The following is a 17,895-nucleotide window of genomic DNA, read 5'->3' on the forward strand; positions in this document are numbered from 1 at the left end:
CCTCTAGACAGTTGTCCCAGTGAGCTAAAAGTGGTGAATTATACCAAGAATATTCATCAAATTTTAAGTATGACTTTGGATTAAGGTCATGAAACATCAGGTTCTCATAAAGAACATTTCCACGAAATATAACTTTTCCTCTCAATCATACAGAAGTTATGGCCTTGACAAAGCGTTAAGGACAAACAGACCGATGGGAAGGCAATGTCTTAATATAATATAGTCTCATTTTTTAAAAAAGCCAAAACTTTTAAGAAAAACAATTTAATGAAAAATATAAAATATAACGTTGTCCATGATACATCTCACAACACAGCTGTCCATTACAACATGCTTGACAATGTTGTTCTCATCATTCACTGGAGAGAAATTGTTTGTTGGTATGTCATGCTTTGTGTTAACTGGAGACAAATTCAAATGAAAGAATGGCCCTTTAGTAGTCCCTATTACACCATGCTTGGTGTACATTGTATTGCTTATTTCCCACCATGCTTGCCTCCCTACAATGATAAAAAACAAAATACAAATTCATTTTTAGTCGTTTGTCTGTCTGTTGCAATCTCCTTACACTTTTGTTATATTGGTAACTGACAATCATATCTGACAGACCATACTAAGAAATACCTTTATCTTATCAAGCTCTGACTTTAGACTGTGAACCTTTGACCTTTCCTTTTCCAAATCGGCCGTTAATTCTGATACCTTAAAATGAAAACAAATTTTTATATTTCAACGAAGAAGTGTCTGAATTTCAATATGTTTGTACATGTGATGCACATTTCTATAAATAGTACCTGTTCTGTGAGTTCGTCCTTGACCTGAGTGAGTTGGTCAACCTGCATTAGAACCTCCGCCTTGTCTTTCACTGTAAACAGTAACACATGTTCTGAATAACTAAAGTAACTCGGTTATATAGACAGCACAAGTACAAATTCATTAAAATAACTCGGTAATATAGACAGCACATGTACAAATTCAATAAAATAACTCAGTTATATAGATAGCACATGTACAAATTCACTAAAATAACTGGGTTATATAGACAGCACAAGTACAAATTCACTAAAATAACTGGGTTATATAGACAGCACATGCAAGTACAAATTCACTAAAATAACTGGGTTATATACAGTGCTCGAGCTGGGCTTCGCCATTTTCGCCAATGGCGAATTTTTTTCAAAAATGGCGAAAAAAAATTAAAGTGGCGAAAATCCCTTTTTGCAATAATTTGTATTTTAAAATCTGTCTCGTGTTTTCCTTTGTCAGTGAAACATTATCGGCTGTTTATTTATGCAGACAAAATCTGTTTACTCAGTCAATTAACGCGTGCGACTGGAAATCTCGCGTCGCTCCAGTGCACACAGAGCTGGTCACGAAGGCCAGATAATCTATGGCTGCAAAAAAGTCGGTGATTATATAATAAAGTACATCGGACAGCTGTGTACCCTGCTGTGGTCAATTGTTTAACGTTTAAAGTCTTATTCATTATTGTATTATCATCTCCACATTAATGTCAATTCTTAACCACAGAACCGACCGGTATTATTGTGTATAATGTATATACATCAATTGTTTGTTTTTGCAGCCAAGCTCGTTGATTACAAGATTTTGATTTTGATGTGTTTGATTTTAGTTCGAATATTTCATAAACAATGCGGTCGGTCACCATTGGTATGGATGTAGCAATTTTGATAAATAATTTTCTTTTAAGTTCGGTGCGCAACAGTATAAAGATGCTAATCTCATAAGACTATGCACCCCATTCTGTTTTGACACTAAACGTGTAGCTTCTGACCCTAGTCAGCCTAAAATTAAAGAAAAATATCTCTGTTTGGCTTTACAGTCAACCCCACCGGCTCAAACATCTGATTCTGTCCAAATTGCAAAATTTACCATACCAAAACGGAAATTTAATAGGGAATGGTTGAGATATGACTCTAAATTGGGCTTGATGTTTTGTGACATCTGCATTTCGGCCAATGTACACAATGTTTTCACTGAGGGGTGTAGCATCATGAAGTTTATATTTATATGATTTATTACCTGATTTTTGATTTCCACAATAAAATTTAATTATCAAACAAATAAACTTATTATTTCAGAAAGAAGTGTTTAGGTATGGTAGCTGGATATTTTTAAGTAATGTAACTGATTCCAAATGCTAAAATCAGTGTAATGAATAAAATAATATGATGGAAATAATTGTATAGCATGAGATTATCTGCGCCGTGCTGCACCCCCAAAAAGTGGCGAAAGGGAATTTTGGTCCAGTGGGAGCACTGGTTATATAGATAGCACAAGTACAAATTCACTTAAATAACTGGGTTATATAGACAGCACAAGTACAAATTCACTAAAATAACTGGGTTATATAGACAGCACAAGTACAAATTCACTAAAATAACTGGGTTATATAGACAGCACAAGTACAAATTCACTAAAATAACTGGGTTATATAGATAGCACATGTACAAATTCACTTAAATAACTGGGTTATATAGACAGCACATGTACAAATTCACTAAAATAACTGGGTTATATAGACAGCACATGTACAAATTCAATAAAATAACTCAGTTATATAGATAGCACAAGTACAAATTCACTAAAATAACTGGGTTATATAGACAGCACATGCAAGTACAAATTCACTAAAATAACTGGGTTATATCGACAGCACATGTACAAATTCACTAAAATAACTCGGTTATATAGACAGCACATGCAAGTACAAATTCACTAAAATAACTGGGTTATATAGATAACACAAGTACAAATTCACTTAAATAACTGGGTTATATAGACAGCACAAGTACAAATTCACTAAAATAACTGGGTTATATATATATAGACAGCACAAGTACAAATTCACTAAAATAACTGGGTTATATAGACAGCACAAGTACAAATTCACTAAAATAACTGGGTTATATAGACAGCACAAGTACAAATTCACTAAAATAACTGGGTTATATAGACAGCACAAGTACAAATTCACTAAAATAACTGGGTTATATAGATAGCACAAGTACAAATTCACTTAAATAACTGGGTTATATAGACAGCACAAGTACAAATTCACTAAAATAACTCGGTTATACAGACAGCACATGTACAAATTCAATAAAATAACTCAGTTATATAGATAGCACATACACACAGCTGTTGAGTTTGACTTACTTTCTCCCTGAGCTAGGATTACATATAGCTGTTCAGTTTGACTTACTTTCTCCCTGAACTAGGATTACACACAGCTGTTCAGTTTGACTTACTTTCTCCCTGAACTAGGATTACACACAGCTGTTCAGTTTGACTTACTTTCTCCCTGAGCTAGGATACACACAGCTGTCCAGTTTGACTTACTTTCTCCCTGAGCTAGGATTACACACAGCTGTTCAGTTTGACTTACTTTCTCCCTGAGCTAGGATTACACACAGCTGTTTATTTCTCTTTTTGACTTGTTTGTACTCCTCCTACAGATGTAAATCTTTACTGTTAATATTCATACACATATGCAGAACTACTGTACAAGTATTTATGATTACACCCAATAGTGTATCAATTCTCACTGCACTAGATTTAAAACATGCTACAATAAGTACACTCACAATACTTATATCAAACTATCATATGTGATAAGAGTCCATTTTGGCCCATGAAAATGAAATTCCAATTTTGAAAGTAGTGTTTACTTTATTTTAATTGAGAGTATACCCAAAACTTTACATGAACGTGTTATTCATGTGCTATAGATGTACTGTACAACTTTTCTCAGATTTCGATGAAACAGCAAACATTTCCGTGCCCCTTTCCTTTCCATACATATAAATAACACTGTGAGCGAAATTCATTTTGATGCAGTAGAAATTTTGAAATCATGAACAAGTACATTTTCAAAAATAAAATATTCAGACCTTCAAAATTACAGTGGAAAATTGATTCACACAAGATTTTATAGTATTCAATTTCAATAATGATCATATTTCATATCAAATACATGAATGGTGTGAGTTTTGTAATTTTTATATCAATTTGGAGGTTTTATCATATAAAAGTAATCCATCAAAGGAATTTACAAAATTTTGATAACTAATTAATTTACTACATTTAAGGCTAACTTAGAATAGGAAGATCATATATTTTTTTTTTTTTTTACAATATTACTTAAAGAAATTGTATTTTCAAAAAAATCTCTCATAAAACAGTTACATAAACTTTCTCTCAATACAAATACATGAAATAAAATTAATCATTTACCATAGATATTTTAAGAAAATTGTAAAGTAAAGGATGAGGTGAAACAGAGTCAGTCCCCTTTTCCATGGTCAATGAAAGTAATTCTGCTGTACAAAAGTTAAATTTTTATGCATAGACGCCACAGACAATGGTTTCCGAATAGTTTTAATAGTTCCCTTTGTTTTTTGTCACAAGGAATGTCGAAATATCAATTGATTTTTAAACCCCATAACAAGCAGTTTTTGTCATGGTACTCCTTCATGAATAATGATATAAAATACAGTGGGCGGGTCTTAACAAAAAGGACAACATTCACATTAGGAATATGAATAAATCTCGTGCTTTCCCCGTTTACAAATCATGTGGCATTATTTAATTGTATTAGAATCTTGATATATTTTTTTATTGTTAAATGGAAGCTATGCATGATTTTCATTGAATACATATACAGTGAAACTTCTCTAAACCGGCTGGCTCTCGGACTGGAAAAAAACGGCCGGTTTAGAGGGATGGCCGGTATACTGAGAATTTAGCAATTATAGACATTTTATCCCAATATTCACTAAGTAGGTACTGTTCACTTTGATCTGGTGATCTATAATCAATTATCGGTGGAGATTAAATTAGTCCACTTGTACCTAAAGGTAATTATGAATTACAAGAAATATTCTCGCTGAAATCATCTAATTTCAAACTGAAAATCTATAACAGGATACATAAAGAAAACACAGAGGCCTATTATTGGAATTCCTCTTACCTATAAAAACTCTGTTTACATTCATCGTTTATGTCATTAACAATTTTGTTTTGACGTTTTTTCAAAAGTACAGTAGTAAATATGAAATCGTAATTTGAATATTTCTTTGGAATTTTAAGTCTATGGAAACCAAGAAAATTAATCTATCTTTTAATAATTATCATTATCAGTCATGGGTTTGTTCTTTATTACCTACCGCTTATATCCATAGGATAGTATGGTGAAACAATATGGCGTTTGATTCTGTATTCCTTCAATTTGTTACTGTTTTTTACATTTTGTTCAGAATTAGGAAGGGTCTCTTGGATTAGCTTAAGTGTCAATTAACACCCTTAACAGCACAGGTAAACAATAGAAATAAAAGAGGCTACTAGTGTTTTTCACACCTCCAGTGATAATTTCCCACCTGGCCAGTTGGTCAGTCAATTTGCACACCTGGCCGATCTTGATCAACCTCTGGCCAAAATTTTCTTGTCTTCAAAAAGTGGCCGGTATGTTAAGGGTAAATTACACATGTTTGTTAACAAATGTACTTTAAAAAGTGGCCAATGTCCGGTTTTTAGGGAAATGTTAAGATTTCTGCCGGGACTTTGAAAATCGGCCAATATTCAGGGAGAACTGGTTTTCTGAGGGGCCGATATTCAGGGAGAACCAGTTTTCTGAGGGGCCGATATTCAGGGAGAACCGGTTTTCTGAGGGGCCGGTTTGAAGAAGTTTCACTGTATGCTGCGTACGTGATCAATATTTTTTAAATACATGTTATTTACTTGTTGTGATGAAAGGTGATGATACTGTTAATACATGTAAATAAAACGTTATCAAAAGTACATTCAGTCATAGATACCGCCACTGAAAAAAATTAAATTAGAAATCAGTAGTAATCTTATTGTTATTCAAAACTAAATACGGAAATTACATTAGAACTGTTAACCATCAACATATGTTTCGTTCAAACCCTATATTATATTGTGATATATATCACAAAAAAATAAATAAAGACTCTCCTTTTTCAGGCTCTTCATCAAATTTGCCTTGAAGCAAAATATTATAAATATCGGGGCTCGTATAATTATTTATGAAAATACCTTGATTATTTATTTTTATATTTGAAAAACACGTGCTGTGAAAATACATTTTAGTGTATGCTTAAAGACCCAAAAAAAAACACCGTACGGTTGCTCCACGGATCACTGAATGTGGGCGGAGCTTATCCATGGTCAATGTTATTTACCTGGCCAAGAGATCGGTTGTTGTGTATATTTTTATGATATACACAGGAAATTTCTCAGGTTATTACAAATTATGCTTAGTGTCTTGATTTGTGCAAAAAAAAAAAAAAATCAAAAAAAAAAATTCTACCTACATGCATACCGCATTTCCCGTAAATCTTCAAACTTGGTCATATTTATGTATTGCAAATGACAGGTTTAGCCCATTTCTTAACCTTTGCTTTTTAAAACTTCTAATTAAATTGTTATATATCGTATATAAATAATTTCCTAAATATAATATTACCCGGCGTTTCCGGGCACTTCCTGGTGTCCTGGGAGTTCGCGGTGTCGTGGGTGTAGTAGGTAAAATGTCCATGTTTCGAGAGAATGAATAAATCCAAGTAGATCTGTGTACATGTACAACCAAATGAAGAATGATCAAGATACCCCTCAATATGGGCCGTCTGTAGGGTTTCTGTAGCTGTAGTGTTTGCGTAATGGTGGTATCCCAAACAGAAGCTGACACGAAGTCTACCCCCCCCCCCCCCCCTCTCTCTCTCTCTTTAGGGTTTCTGTGGAAGTAGTGTTTGTGTAACGATGGCACCCCAAACAGAAACTGACACGAAGTCTACACCCCCTCCTCTCTCTCTCTTATCATTGATCACAACACAGGTAAAATTTGGGGGCATTAACTTAAAGTTGGGTCTTTAAGTATTTATGTTTTGGTTAATTATATTACAGGTAGAATAATAAACCAAAATATCTACATGTAATGGGCACAATTTTGATACAGAAAGTAAAACCATACTTGTGATTCCACTTTGCATATAATGTAAACAATGGAAATATAAAATTATATGTATACAAAATTAGATTCAGAAACATCAATTTATTTCTAATAATGATAACTGCACGTGTGTATAACTAAATACAATTTTAACAAGAGGTACAGTGAGCAATGCTCACTAAGAATACCCCCCGCTTACCCCAATCTTCTATAGGGTGTTGTTAATAGGTATAAATTACCTCTTTCCTGAGTGTTAAAATATGGTATGCCTTTGTAGAAGAAAATGGAAGATATAGTCCAAACACAAATCCATGGCATAAACCCATAATTTTGAACTTGAGATCAAAGGTCAAGGTCATAAAAAGTCATGAAACATAGTCTCATGATGATACACCCATGTCTTATGGTATGACTATGTCAAAACCCTATAATTAATTTTGACCTTGAGGTCAAAGTTCAAGGTCATATAGAGGTCATGAAGGTACCTGACACATCGTCTCATGGTGATACACTCATGTGTCAAATATGGTATGCCTATGTCAAAGAACAAAGAAGTCATGGCCCTGACACAAATCCAGTGTAAAAACAATTAATTTTGACCTTGAGGTCAAGGTCATATGGATGTCATGAAGGTACATGACACATCATCTCATGGTGATACACTCATGTGTCAAATATTGTATGCCTATGTCAAAGAACAAAGAAGTTATGGCCCGGACACGAATCCATTGTAAAAAAACCTTTAATTTTGACCTTGAGGTTAATGGTGAAGGTCATATAGAGGTCATGAAGGTACTCGACACATCGTCTCATAGTGATCCACCTGTTTGCAAAATATGGTATGCCTAAGTCAAAGAACAAAGAAGTTATGGCCCGGACACGAATCTGCAGATGGACGGACAGACAGAGTGATTCCTATATATCCCCCTGAACTTCGTTCGGGGGGTATAATTATCAAAATTTAGTGCATTGGTAAATAAATTACATATACATGTATATCGTATGTATCAAATACACTCTGTTTAAAGTACATGATGTTGAAGGCGTGTTTATGTTCCTAAAACAGCGGACAATGCATCCGAATCACGTGGTATCGTCTTTTGTATAGAGCGAGCTTCTCCGGGTAGGTCATCGAGTTCAAACAGGTTTTCAAAATGGAGAGGCTTCCAAAAAAGTTTGCTAATCTTTTTTTTCAAAATATCAATGATATAGGCTACATTCGTCACCATACGAAATTTCAAAGTTTTTAATAATAACCATAGCCTAAATTATTGAACTATACCTAATATCGTCCATATATTTACAGATCTGTAAAAGTATGGGTGGGGCCAAATTCCTATGGGAATTTCAGCTAATGAGGAAACCCCAAGTTTAAATTAAGAGTAACATACCATTTGTGGTGAAATTATGTGCCATTTAACATTTAAATCATGAAAGTGCAAATGTTAATGATTGAATCATGTAAATTCTAACATGAAACAAGAAAATTATTTTTATAAATATATTGGGGGCCATTTCATACAGCCATTTCACTTCATCCTTTGATCTATTTTACTTTCATCATTATTTAACAATAAACATTTATCATTTTTAATAATTAGAAATTTTTCAATCTCCTTTTGTTTTTCATTGAATAACTTAAATTTGAAAGAAAACACAATTACATTAAAACCTTCACATTGAGGATTTTATTCAATGAGTGTAAGGAAAATACATAAAAATAATTACATAAATACTTTGGATCTATTTTAAAGAATCACTTTACCTCTAATTTCTTCACAGATGTTCTCAGAAATTCAATTTCTTTATCCTTCATCTCTATTTCTTTGTGGTGTTTGGCTGAGACAACACTTTCCACTGCAAAGTGCTAATTAAAGATTTTCTCTGTGAGTTTTTTGAAATTTATCTTAAAAAGGAACATGGACATGATTTGAGCTTAAAATTTCCCAATTCTATTTTTCCATTTTTAATGTTTAGAATGCTTAACGAAGGTATTTCTAATGGTTAGCAAAAATTTGAATGTCAGTTGTCAAGGTACATGGGAATACAGGGCTTACAATTCTTTGTTATGTAAACAAGGCACGTGCCATGTATTTTTTAAAATAGGTTAAAGTGAAAGTTTCATTTAAAGCAGTTTTTTTCAATTTACAAGATAATTCTGAACACAATTAAATAGTCTCTAGTGTTTAGTAGATCTCATTTTGTTTTATACATGCTATTTTCTATTAGACTATCTACATGTATATGTAAACAAAAACATGGCACGAGTCGTTTACATACCTAAGAATTGTGAGTGCTGTATCTCATTTGTAACTCAACAACTGATATTCAAATTTTGGTTGACCATTAGAAATACTTTAGTTAAGCATTGTAAACGATAAAAATAAAATTTTAAAATTTTCAGTTCAAATTGTGTCCATGACTCTTTCTTTATTAAGGCAGTTAAAGCAAAATCATGAACAGAGAAGAAACATACAATTAGGAACAGGAAACCATTTTAGATGTCACAAAACTAATGGTAACCTTTTGATACTCTTCCTGAATCTTCTCCTTCTGTATAATCTTCTGGACGCTGTCACTGAGGTGGGAGAAGAACCGGGGATCAGTCTCCGCTCCGTTAGTCTGGCCTACCACTGGACTAGGAACTTCCTCTAGTTCTACCAAAATATGTCCGTACTTGTATTATCAGATGAAAAGGTGAAGATAACCAACAATGATCAATCTCGTTACTCCTATAAGGAATACAAATTAGAGAGTTGGGCAAACACATACCCTCTGGATATACCAGAGGTGGGATCAGGTGCCTAGGAGGGGTAAGTGTCCCCTATCGATCGGTCACATCTGCCGTGATCCCTATATTCTGATCTTGTCATTTTTTAAACAATGACAAGATTTGCTTCCAATTTCCCAATGCAAAGGACTTCACTATATTTTTCAAACAGATGTTGTAAGAGTAATTTTCATAAAATATACATAGACTATATTTGTGTACAATACCAATAGGTTACTTAATTAATCAATTCTAGTCTGATGCAACATTATAAATCATTTTCACTAAAAAGAATTTTTAAGATCACGTTCATGTGATACTATCAGAAACCAACAACTTGGAAACTTTGTCTTGTGTAAGATAGTGTGAAGTCCCTGGGAACTTGGTCTTGTGTAAGATAGTGTGAAGTCCCAGGGAACTTTGTCTTGTGTGTAAGATAGTGTGAAGTCCCTGGGAACTTGGTCTTGTGTAAGATAGCGTGAAGTCCCTGGGAACTTTGTCTTGTGTAAGATAGTGTGAAGTCCCTGGGAACTTTGTCTTGTGTAAGATAGTGTGAAGTCCCAGGGAACTTTGTCTTGTGTGTAAGATATTGTGAAGTCCCTGGGAACTTTGTCTTGTGTAAGATAGTGTGAAGTCCCTGGGAACTTTGTCTTGTGTAAGATAGTGTGAAGTCCCAGGGAACTTTGTCTTGTGTGTAAGATAGTGTGAAGTCCCAGGGAACTTTGTCTTGTGTAAGATAGTGTGAAGTCCCTGGGAACTTTGTCTTGTGTAAGATAGTGTGAAGTCCCAGGGAACTTTGTCTTGTGTGTAAGATAGTGTGAAGTCCCAGGGAACTTTGTCTTGTGTAAGATAGTGTGAAGTCCCTGGGAACTTTGTCTTGTGTAAGATAGTGTGAAGTCCCTGGGAACTTTGTCTTGTGTAAGATAGTGTGAAGTCCCTGGGAGCTTTGTCTTGTGTGTAAGATAGTGTGAAGTCCCTGGGAGCTTTGTCTTGTGTAAGATAGTGTGAAGTCCCAGGGAACTTTGTCTTGTGTAAGATAGTGTGAAGTCCCTTTTCCCATTAACTGACCTTCAGAGAAGACTTTGGGTTTCTCCGCATTCATTTGATTGAACTGATCCAGACTCATGGTCGCTGGCTTGTCTTTGTGTTTTCTCTTCTTCTTGTCCTCTTTGCCATGTGTCTGTGGTTCTGGGACAACTGCTTCGTGTGATACTTTATTTCCCTGTCACAAATTTCACATCAGCATCATATAAAGAATTTAAAACAACAGAAACAGATATAAACATCCACAGAATCAGATATAGAGTTTAAAACAACAGAAACAGATATAAACATCCACAGAATCAGCTTGGGGTATACATTATAGAGGATAGTTTGACTTGTATCTTTTTAGAATAAACAATTTTTTTAAATGTTTTACATAAGAATTTGGTTTTATTTCATAAAGCTTTTAACAATTGGTTTTTGACAATATCTCCGAGTGCAATACATGTCTTCCATTCTGAAATATAAATATCAAAATGGCAATACATTCACACAACACATACCTAACCTGTCTCTACTGGCATGGTTTATAGTACATGTACAAAACTTCTCTGTATTTTTCTGAATTTTTGAAGTAAACCAATTACATACTGTATATTTTTCAAATCCCTGAGTTTGATTTTAAAATTTTGTACAAATGACTTTTGCATAGTTTAATATATCTACAATGTATAACCGGACTGACATCTTTAAAATAAACTGGTCCTACAATGATATATACTAGCACATCAGAGATTAGATTCCATTGACATTTTTCTTTTTGGCAATCTACAAAAACTGGTATCGGGCCATCCCAAAAAATATTTATCAATTTGCTGTACCTTTAACTCATACAAATTTGTCCTCAATTCTTCACAGTGTATATGTTCTGGTTTTGTCCATTTTATTTTTTTGTTGTTGTTTACCGATTATTTATCAATGCATAGCACATTTGTTTAAATACAAAATATTACTTTAATGTGTAATTTTAAATCAGACAAAAAAAAATCATTTGCCTACCTATGCATTAAGACGATGAGTTGTATTACACAAATAAATAATTTTTTTAAGGATGGCTGCCACTTGATTCTACAAGATACATGTACCTAATGCTAATAGTGATTTCTGCTATACAATTAATTAAATGCCGTAAGGTAATTCCACCCTTCTAGAATTATAGGTTCAATCTTATATTTGATTGTTGATTCTTCAAATAATACATCTTAGCAACAAATGAAAATTATAAGATAAGTATGTTGCAGTATTAATAAAATTTTTATCAATTAGCACACGCATATATCTGTTCAATATCAAAGTCAGAAAATTGCAATTTTCTTAAAAATTTCACAAATACCTGGTTAGAACAATATAACAATTTCATGAAACTGTTTCTTTACAAAAATATACAAAATGTTTATGAAAAATAAAGGAAATCTATCACATAATGGACTTGATAAAGGATTCTATGAAAACAGAGTTATTGCCCTTGGATTCAATGTTTTGAAACATATAATTGATTATTCATATATAACTTAGACTTTTGAAATATTTTATGGTTAACAAGATTTTTTACAATAACTATTGAAAAAGACTCCAACAAAATTGATGTTCCTGTCATGCATAAATCTTAATAAATCATTGACTTTGCGAAATCTTACGATGAAATACATTAACGTAGTTCCACACTCCTGTGACGTCATAGGATTTTGCAAAGTCAATGATTTAATGATAGGAACATAAATTTTGCTGGAATCTTTTTCAATAGTTATTGTAAAAAATCTTGTTAGCCATAAAATATTTCAAAAGTCTTAGTTATATTTAAATAGTCAATGGTATGTTTCAAAATATTGAATCCAAGGACAATAACTCCGTTCTCATTAAATTATTTATCAAGTCCATAATGTGAAAGATTTCCTTTATTTTTGACATACATCTTACCAAGGTGATAAGGAATCATTATCTGTGTCTTTTCATGAAATTACATAAAATTTTAATCCCGAGTGATTTTAAATAGCTCAGCTGTATGGTGCCATACTTCAGTTTTTGATGGGGGTATACATAATCTGGAAGCTATAGATTTGAAATTATTAAGGAAAGGTATGGATTTTTTCCCATGAATAACTATAACAGATGTAACTCTACTGATATAAACAGAAAAAATGATATGTAAACCATGCTATAAGGAAAGTGCGTCCACATTTGTTTTTTTTATCATGTTGGAGAATAACGCTAATTCAATAATTTTGCACATATTATTCTAAAACTTGATGAACATATTGAAAATGACATGTGTTTTAGTTATTGACATGTTTCCCGATAAATAAATGCAATTCAAAAAATATTTTGTTGTTTTTATATTAAAATAAAAACAAATAACTGTTTCCAATGAATTTCATAAAAATCTACATCGGGGTACATGACTTTAGTGGTGTATGTAATGAAAATTAATATGGAAATCCTTACTGTTTTGCCCTTTTTTCATTACTCTGAATGTTATTTTATTGATTCCAAACAAAAAAATGCTACCTAAACCCCAAAAATCCAGGACTAAGGACCCACCTTAAGTAGTAAATTCTATATCATGTTCACCTTGTGCTTACACTACAACAGTAGTGACCACAACAATGACAAACTCTGAATTGTATCAACACTCAAAATACAATCATTCAACATATTACCATTGTATCAACACTCACAGTTCAAAATACAATCATTCGACATACATGTATTACCATTGTATCCACACTCACAGTTCAAAATACAATCATTCAACATATTACCATTGTATCAACACTCACAGTTCAAAATACAATCATTCATCATATTACCATTGTATCAACACTCACAGTTCAAAATACAATCTATGATTACCTGTTTAGATTTTTCAAACTCTAATTTACTTTGCAACAAAGCTTCTTGTAGATCCTTTTCATATGCATCTGTTGTCAACTGAAATACAAGAAGCCATTGTCATATTCATCACTCCAAGCCTACAGCAAGAATTTCTCATTGCATTGCCAATAGCATCCATTAAGACAAAAAGGCATTTGCCTACACATAATTGCGTTATAAAAATAAATATACACCTCAATAACTTTCATACAAACAAGAGGCCCATGGGCCACATCACTCATCTGAGTCACCTTGGCTATTATTTAAAAAATGTTCCTATATATTTACATGTAAAACTTTGATCCCTATTGTTGCCCCAACCTACTCCTTGGGCCATGATTTTTACAAACTTGAATTTGCACTATGTCAGAAAGCTTTCATGTAAATATCAGCTTTTCTGGCTCAGTGATTCATGGGAAGAAGATATTTTCAAGATTTTCCCTGTGTATTTATATGTAAAACTTTGATCCCCTGTTGTCACATCATCTTACTCCCAGGGGCCATGATTTTAACAAACTTGAATCTGCACTATGTCAGGAAGCTTTCATGTAAATTTCCACTTTCCTGGCCCAGTACATGTAGTTTCTGAGAAGATTTTTTTCCCTATATATCTGTATATAAAACTGATCCCATATTGTGGCCCCATCCTATCCCCAAGGGCCATGATTTTAACGAACTTGAATCTGTCCTATGTCAGGAAGCTTTCATATAAATATCAGATTTTCTGCCTCAGTGGTTCTTGTTGAGAAGATTTTAAAAGATTTCCCCTATATATTTGTATGTAAAACTTTGATCCCATATTGTGGTCCCATCCTACCCCCAGGGGCCATGATTTGAACAAACTTGAATCTGCACTACGTCAGGAAGCTTTCATGTAAATTTCAGCTTTTCTGGCTCGGTGGTTCTTGTTGAGAAGATTTTTAAATGACCCCACCCTATTTTTGTGATTATCTACCCTTTAAAGGGGGCATGGCCCTTCATTCGAACAAACTTGAAAGCCCTTCATCCAAGGATACTTTCTGGCCAAGTTTGGTTATAACTGGTCCAGTGGTTCTGGAGAAAAAGTCGAAAATGTAAAAAGTTTACAGACAGACAACAGGCGATCAGAAAAGCTCAGGTGAGCTAAAAAAGAATATGATGGAAAACGATATGGAAAAACAGAATACCAACATAAAGTTTCTGTAAAAGCTAAATGTAGTTTCACTTGCAATTGCAGTTTACTAAACACGTGGTGTGGTGCAAATCAAAAAAAAAAATCAGAATGACTAGAAGAAAAAGTCCAAAGGGGGGAGGGGGGGGGGGGGGAGGGGGGTCCCTCCCTTTGATGCTAACTCCTTTTCTGCAACTATATTGAGCATTTATTATGGTTTAGATACTTACCTATAGTAAGAGATGAGTTTACATAATGAAACATTACATATTTGGTAATGTTTATAAAATATTTATTGTTTCAGAAGTTATAAATCGCATAGGTTTCATTGATTACATATCAACAAGTGAAAGCACATTGCAATGTGATATACACAAAATTGGCAGATTTAGTATGTGTATCTAAAAAAAAATACATATACAAAATATGCAGATATGATCATATCATGATTACATGCTACTACATGTATCTTTACTTGGTGAAGGGTTCCAATCTGCAACTTTCAAATTCAAATGAAGACCAGAAACCTTGGATAACAAAGATGGTATGTTACATAAGCTGATGCTTCTCCCCTCCTCCACTTATACCTGTTTGTCCGTTTCCTGCCATTTTTCCCAGTCCTGCTCTGATCGACATTCAGGTGTCTTTTTCTTGTTAGATTTCTGTTGCCCAGATGAAGTGGGCCGACAAAATGCCAAATTTCTCAACTGCAATTTATCATAAAAGTATTCATCAATTAACTATTATGTAAACTTGTTATTGACAAGATTCAATTAAATATATAATTAAGCAACTTTAAACTTTGAACCCATTGTCATGTGACTCTGTCCTGTTCCCTTGGATCATGACATGAACATCTGAAAACTACACTACATAAAAATGCTTGCATACTTATTTGACAATCTGCATATCCTTGTACATGTAGTTCTTTAGAAAAAGATATTCAAAGAGTGTTCCTATCCACAACAAATGTTAAATTTTTAACCTCTACTGTGACCCTCATCTGGCCCCAGGATTTGCGGCATGACAAAATCTGAAACTACACTACACATGAATTCTTGCAAATGAAATGAAAAAATTTGCCCTTGTAGATCCTGAAAAGAAGATTTTCAAAGATTTTTCCTAAACATAACCAAAGTTAAAGTTTAACCTCTATTAATTCTTGATTAATTGATTGTATGTTGTTTAACGTCCCTCTCGAGAATTTTTCACTCATATCATGGAGACATGACCATTGCTGGTGAAGGACTGCAAAATTTAGGCCTATGCTCAGCGCTTATGGCCATTGAGCAGGGAGGGATCTTTATCGTTCCACACCTGCTGTGACATGGGACCTCAGTTTTTGCGGTCTCATCCATAGAACCACCCCATCTAGTCACCTTTTACGACAAGCAAGAGGTACTGAGGACCTATTCTAACCTGGATGCCCATGGGATTATTGGTTCTTGAGAAGACTTCAAGAGTTGAGGGCTTCCTATACATCATGTATATAACCAATTATGGACTTTAAACCCCTATTGTAATCCTGCCCTGGGGGTCACAGTATGAAGCTTTCTTCTTTAACACCCACCCATCTTTTCTATTTCTTAATGATCTTGCCTTGAAAATGGGCATGACCCTTTATTTGAACAAACTTGAATCCCCTTCACCAAACAGATACTGAAAGATTCTTTGTTATGTTTGTGGTAAGGTTGGTCAAAGTTGGCTCAGTGGTTCTTGAGAGTTCAAAAATGTGAAAAGTTTACAACAAATGGCTGATATGCAAAATTTGATCAAAAAACCTCACTTGAGTCAGAAAGATTCATAGCATGGTTAACATTTTGCTGAAAATATGAAGCATTATCATATTTGGAGGCATTTTTTACCAAACAAAGATAAATTATCAATCAATATACAATAAATCCAATATGTATAAAATAAGATGTTAGATCCTCCCACACACTCATTACACAAATAATGATGTTTGCGTAGCAAATATGCGAGCAGATCTAATTTCTAATATATTAAATCACAAAGCAATAAACTGTAAAATTGTTAAATTTCAGATCTTCTGGCCCAGTGGTTCTTGAGAAGAAGATTTTTAAATGACCCCACTCTATTTTTGCATTTTTGTGATTATCTCCCCTTTGAAGGGGGATGACCCTTCATTTGAACAAACTTGAAAGTCCTTCACCCAAGGATGCTTTTGGCCAAGTTTGGTTATAATTGGCCCAGTGGTTCTGGAGAAGTCGAAAATGTAAAAAGTTTACAGACGGACGGACAACAGGCAATCAAACAAGAGGCCCATGGGCCACATCGCTCACCTGAGTCACCTTGGTCCATATCAGAAGATTTTCCATATCTATTTGCATGTAAAACCGTAGTCCTTATTATGGCCCCAAACCTTCCCCTGGAGGCCATGGTTTTTGCAAACTTGAATCTACACTATGTCAGAAAGCTTTCATGTAAATGTGAACTTCTTTGGCCCAATGGTTCTTGAGAAGAAGATTTTTAAAGATTTTCCCTATATATTTGTATGTAAAACTTTGATCCCCTATTGTGGCCCCATCCTACCCCGGGGGGGGGGGGGGGGGGGGGGGGGGGCATGATTTTAACAAACCTGAATCTGCACTATATCAGAAAGCTTTCATATAAATCTCAGGTTTTCTGGTTTAGTGGTTCTGGGAAGAAGATTTTTAAAGATTTTCCCTATATATTTGTATGTAAAACTTTGACCCCCTATTGTGGCCCCATCCGACCCCCGGGGGCCATGATCTTAACAATTTATAATCTGCATTATATCAGGAAGCTTTCATATAAACCTCAGCTTTTCTGGCTCAGTGGTTCTTGAGAAGAAGATTTTAAAAGATTTTTCCTATAAATTTGTATGTAAAACTTTGATGCCCCCCTTGAGGCCCCATCCAATCACCGGGGTCCATGATTTTAACAATTTAGAATCTGTACTATATCAGGAAGCTTTCATATAAATCTCAGCTTTTCTGGCTTAGTGGTTCTTGGGAAAAAGATTTTTAAAGATTTTTCCTATATATTTGTATGTAAAACTTTGACCCCCTATTGTGGCCCCATCCG

General features: G+C 34.0%; 1 protein-coding gene across 1 annotated transcript in view; it reads right to left on the bottom strand.

Moving 5' to 3' along the window:
* Positions 1-248: 248 nt before the first annotated feature.
* The window catches only part of LOC125652913 (G kinase-anchoring protein 1-like), a 24,493-nt gene continuing 6,846 nt past the window's right edge, over positions 249-17,895 (bottom strand). The window contains exons 2-10 of the mRNA XM_048882392.2: positions 15,414-15,533; positions 13,656-13,733; positions 10,830-10,983; positions 9,515-9,648; positions 8,757-8,858; positions 3,410-3,473; positions 795-865; positions 625-702; positions 249-500 (exon numbers count right to left, since the gene is read on the bottom strand). Coding sequence (XP_048738349.1) covers positions 477-500; positions 625-702; positions 795-865; positions 3,410-3,473; positions 8,757-8,858; positions 9,515-9,648; positions 10,830-10,983; positions 13,656-13,733; positions 15,414-15,533 — 825 coding nt within the window. The 3' untranslated portion in view covers positions 249-476. The remainder of the gene's footprint in view (positions 501-624; positions 703-794; positions 866-3,409; positions 3,474-8,756; positions 8,859-9,514; positions 9,649-10,829; positions 10,984-13,655; positions 13,734-15,413; positions 15,534-17,895) is intronic.

The sequence above is a fragment of the Ostrea edulis genome, chromosome 5 (genome assembly GCF_947568905.1).
Source record: "Ostrea edulis chromosome 5, xbOstEdul1.1, whole genome shotgun sequence".
Lineage (NCBI taxonomy): Eukaryota > Metazoa > Mollusca > Bivalvia > Ostreida > Ostreidae > Ostrea > Ostrea edulis.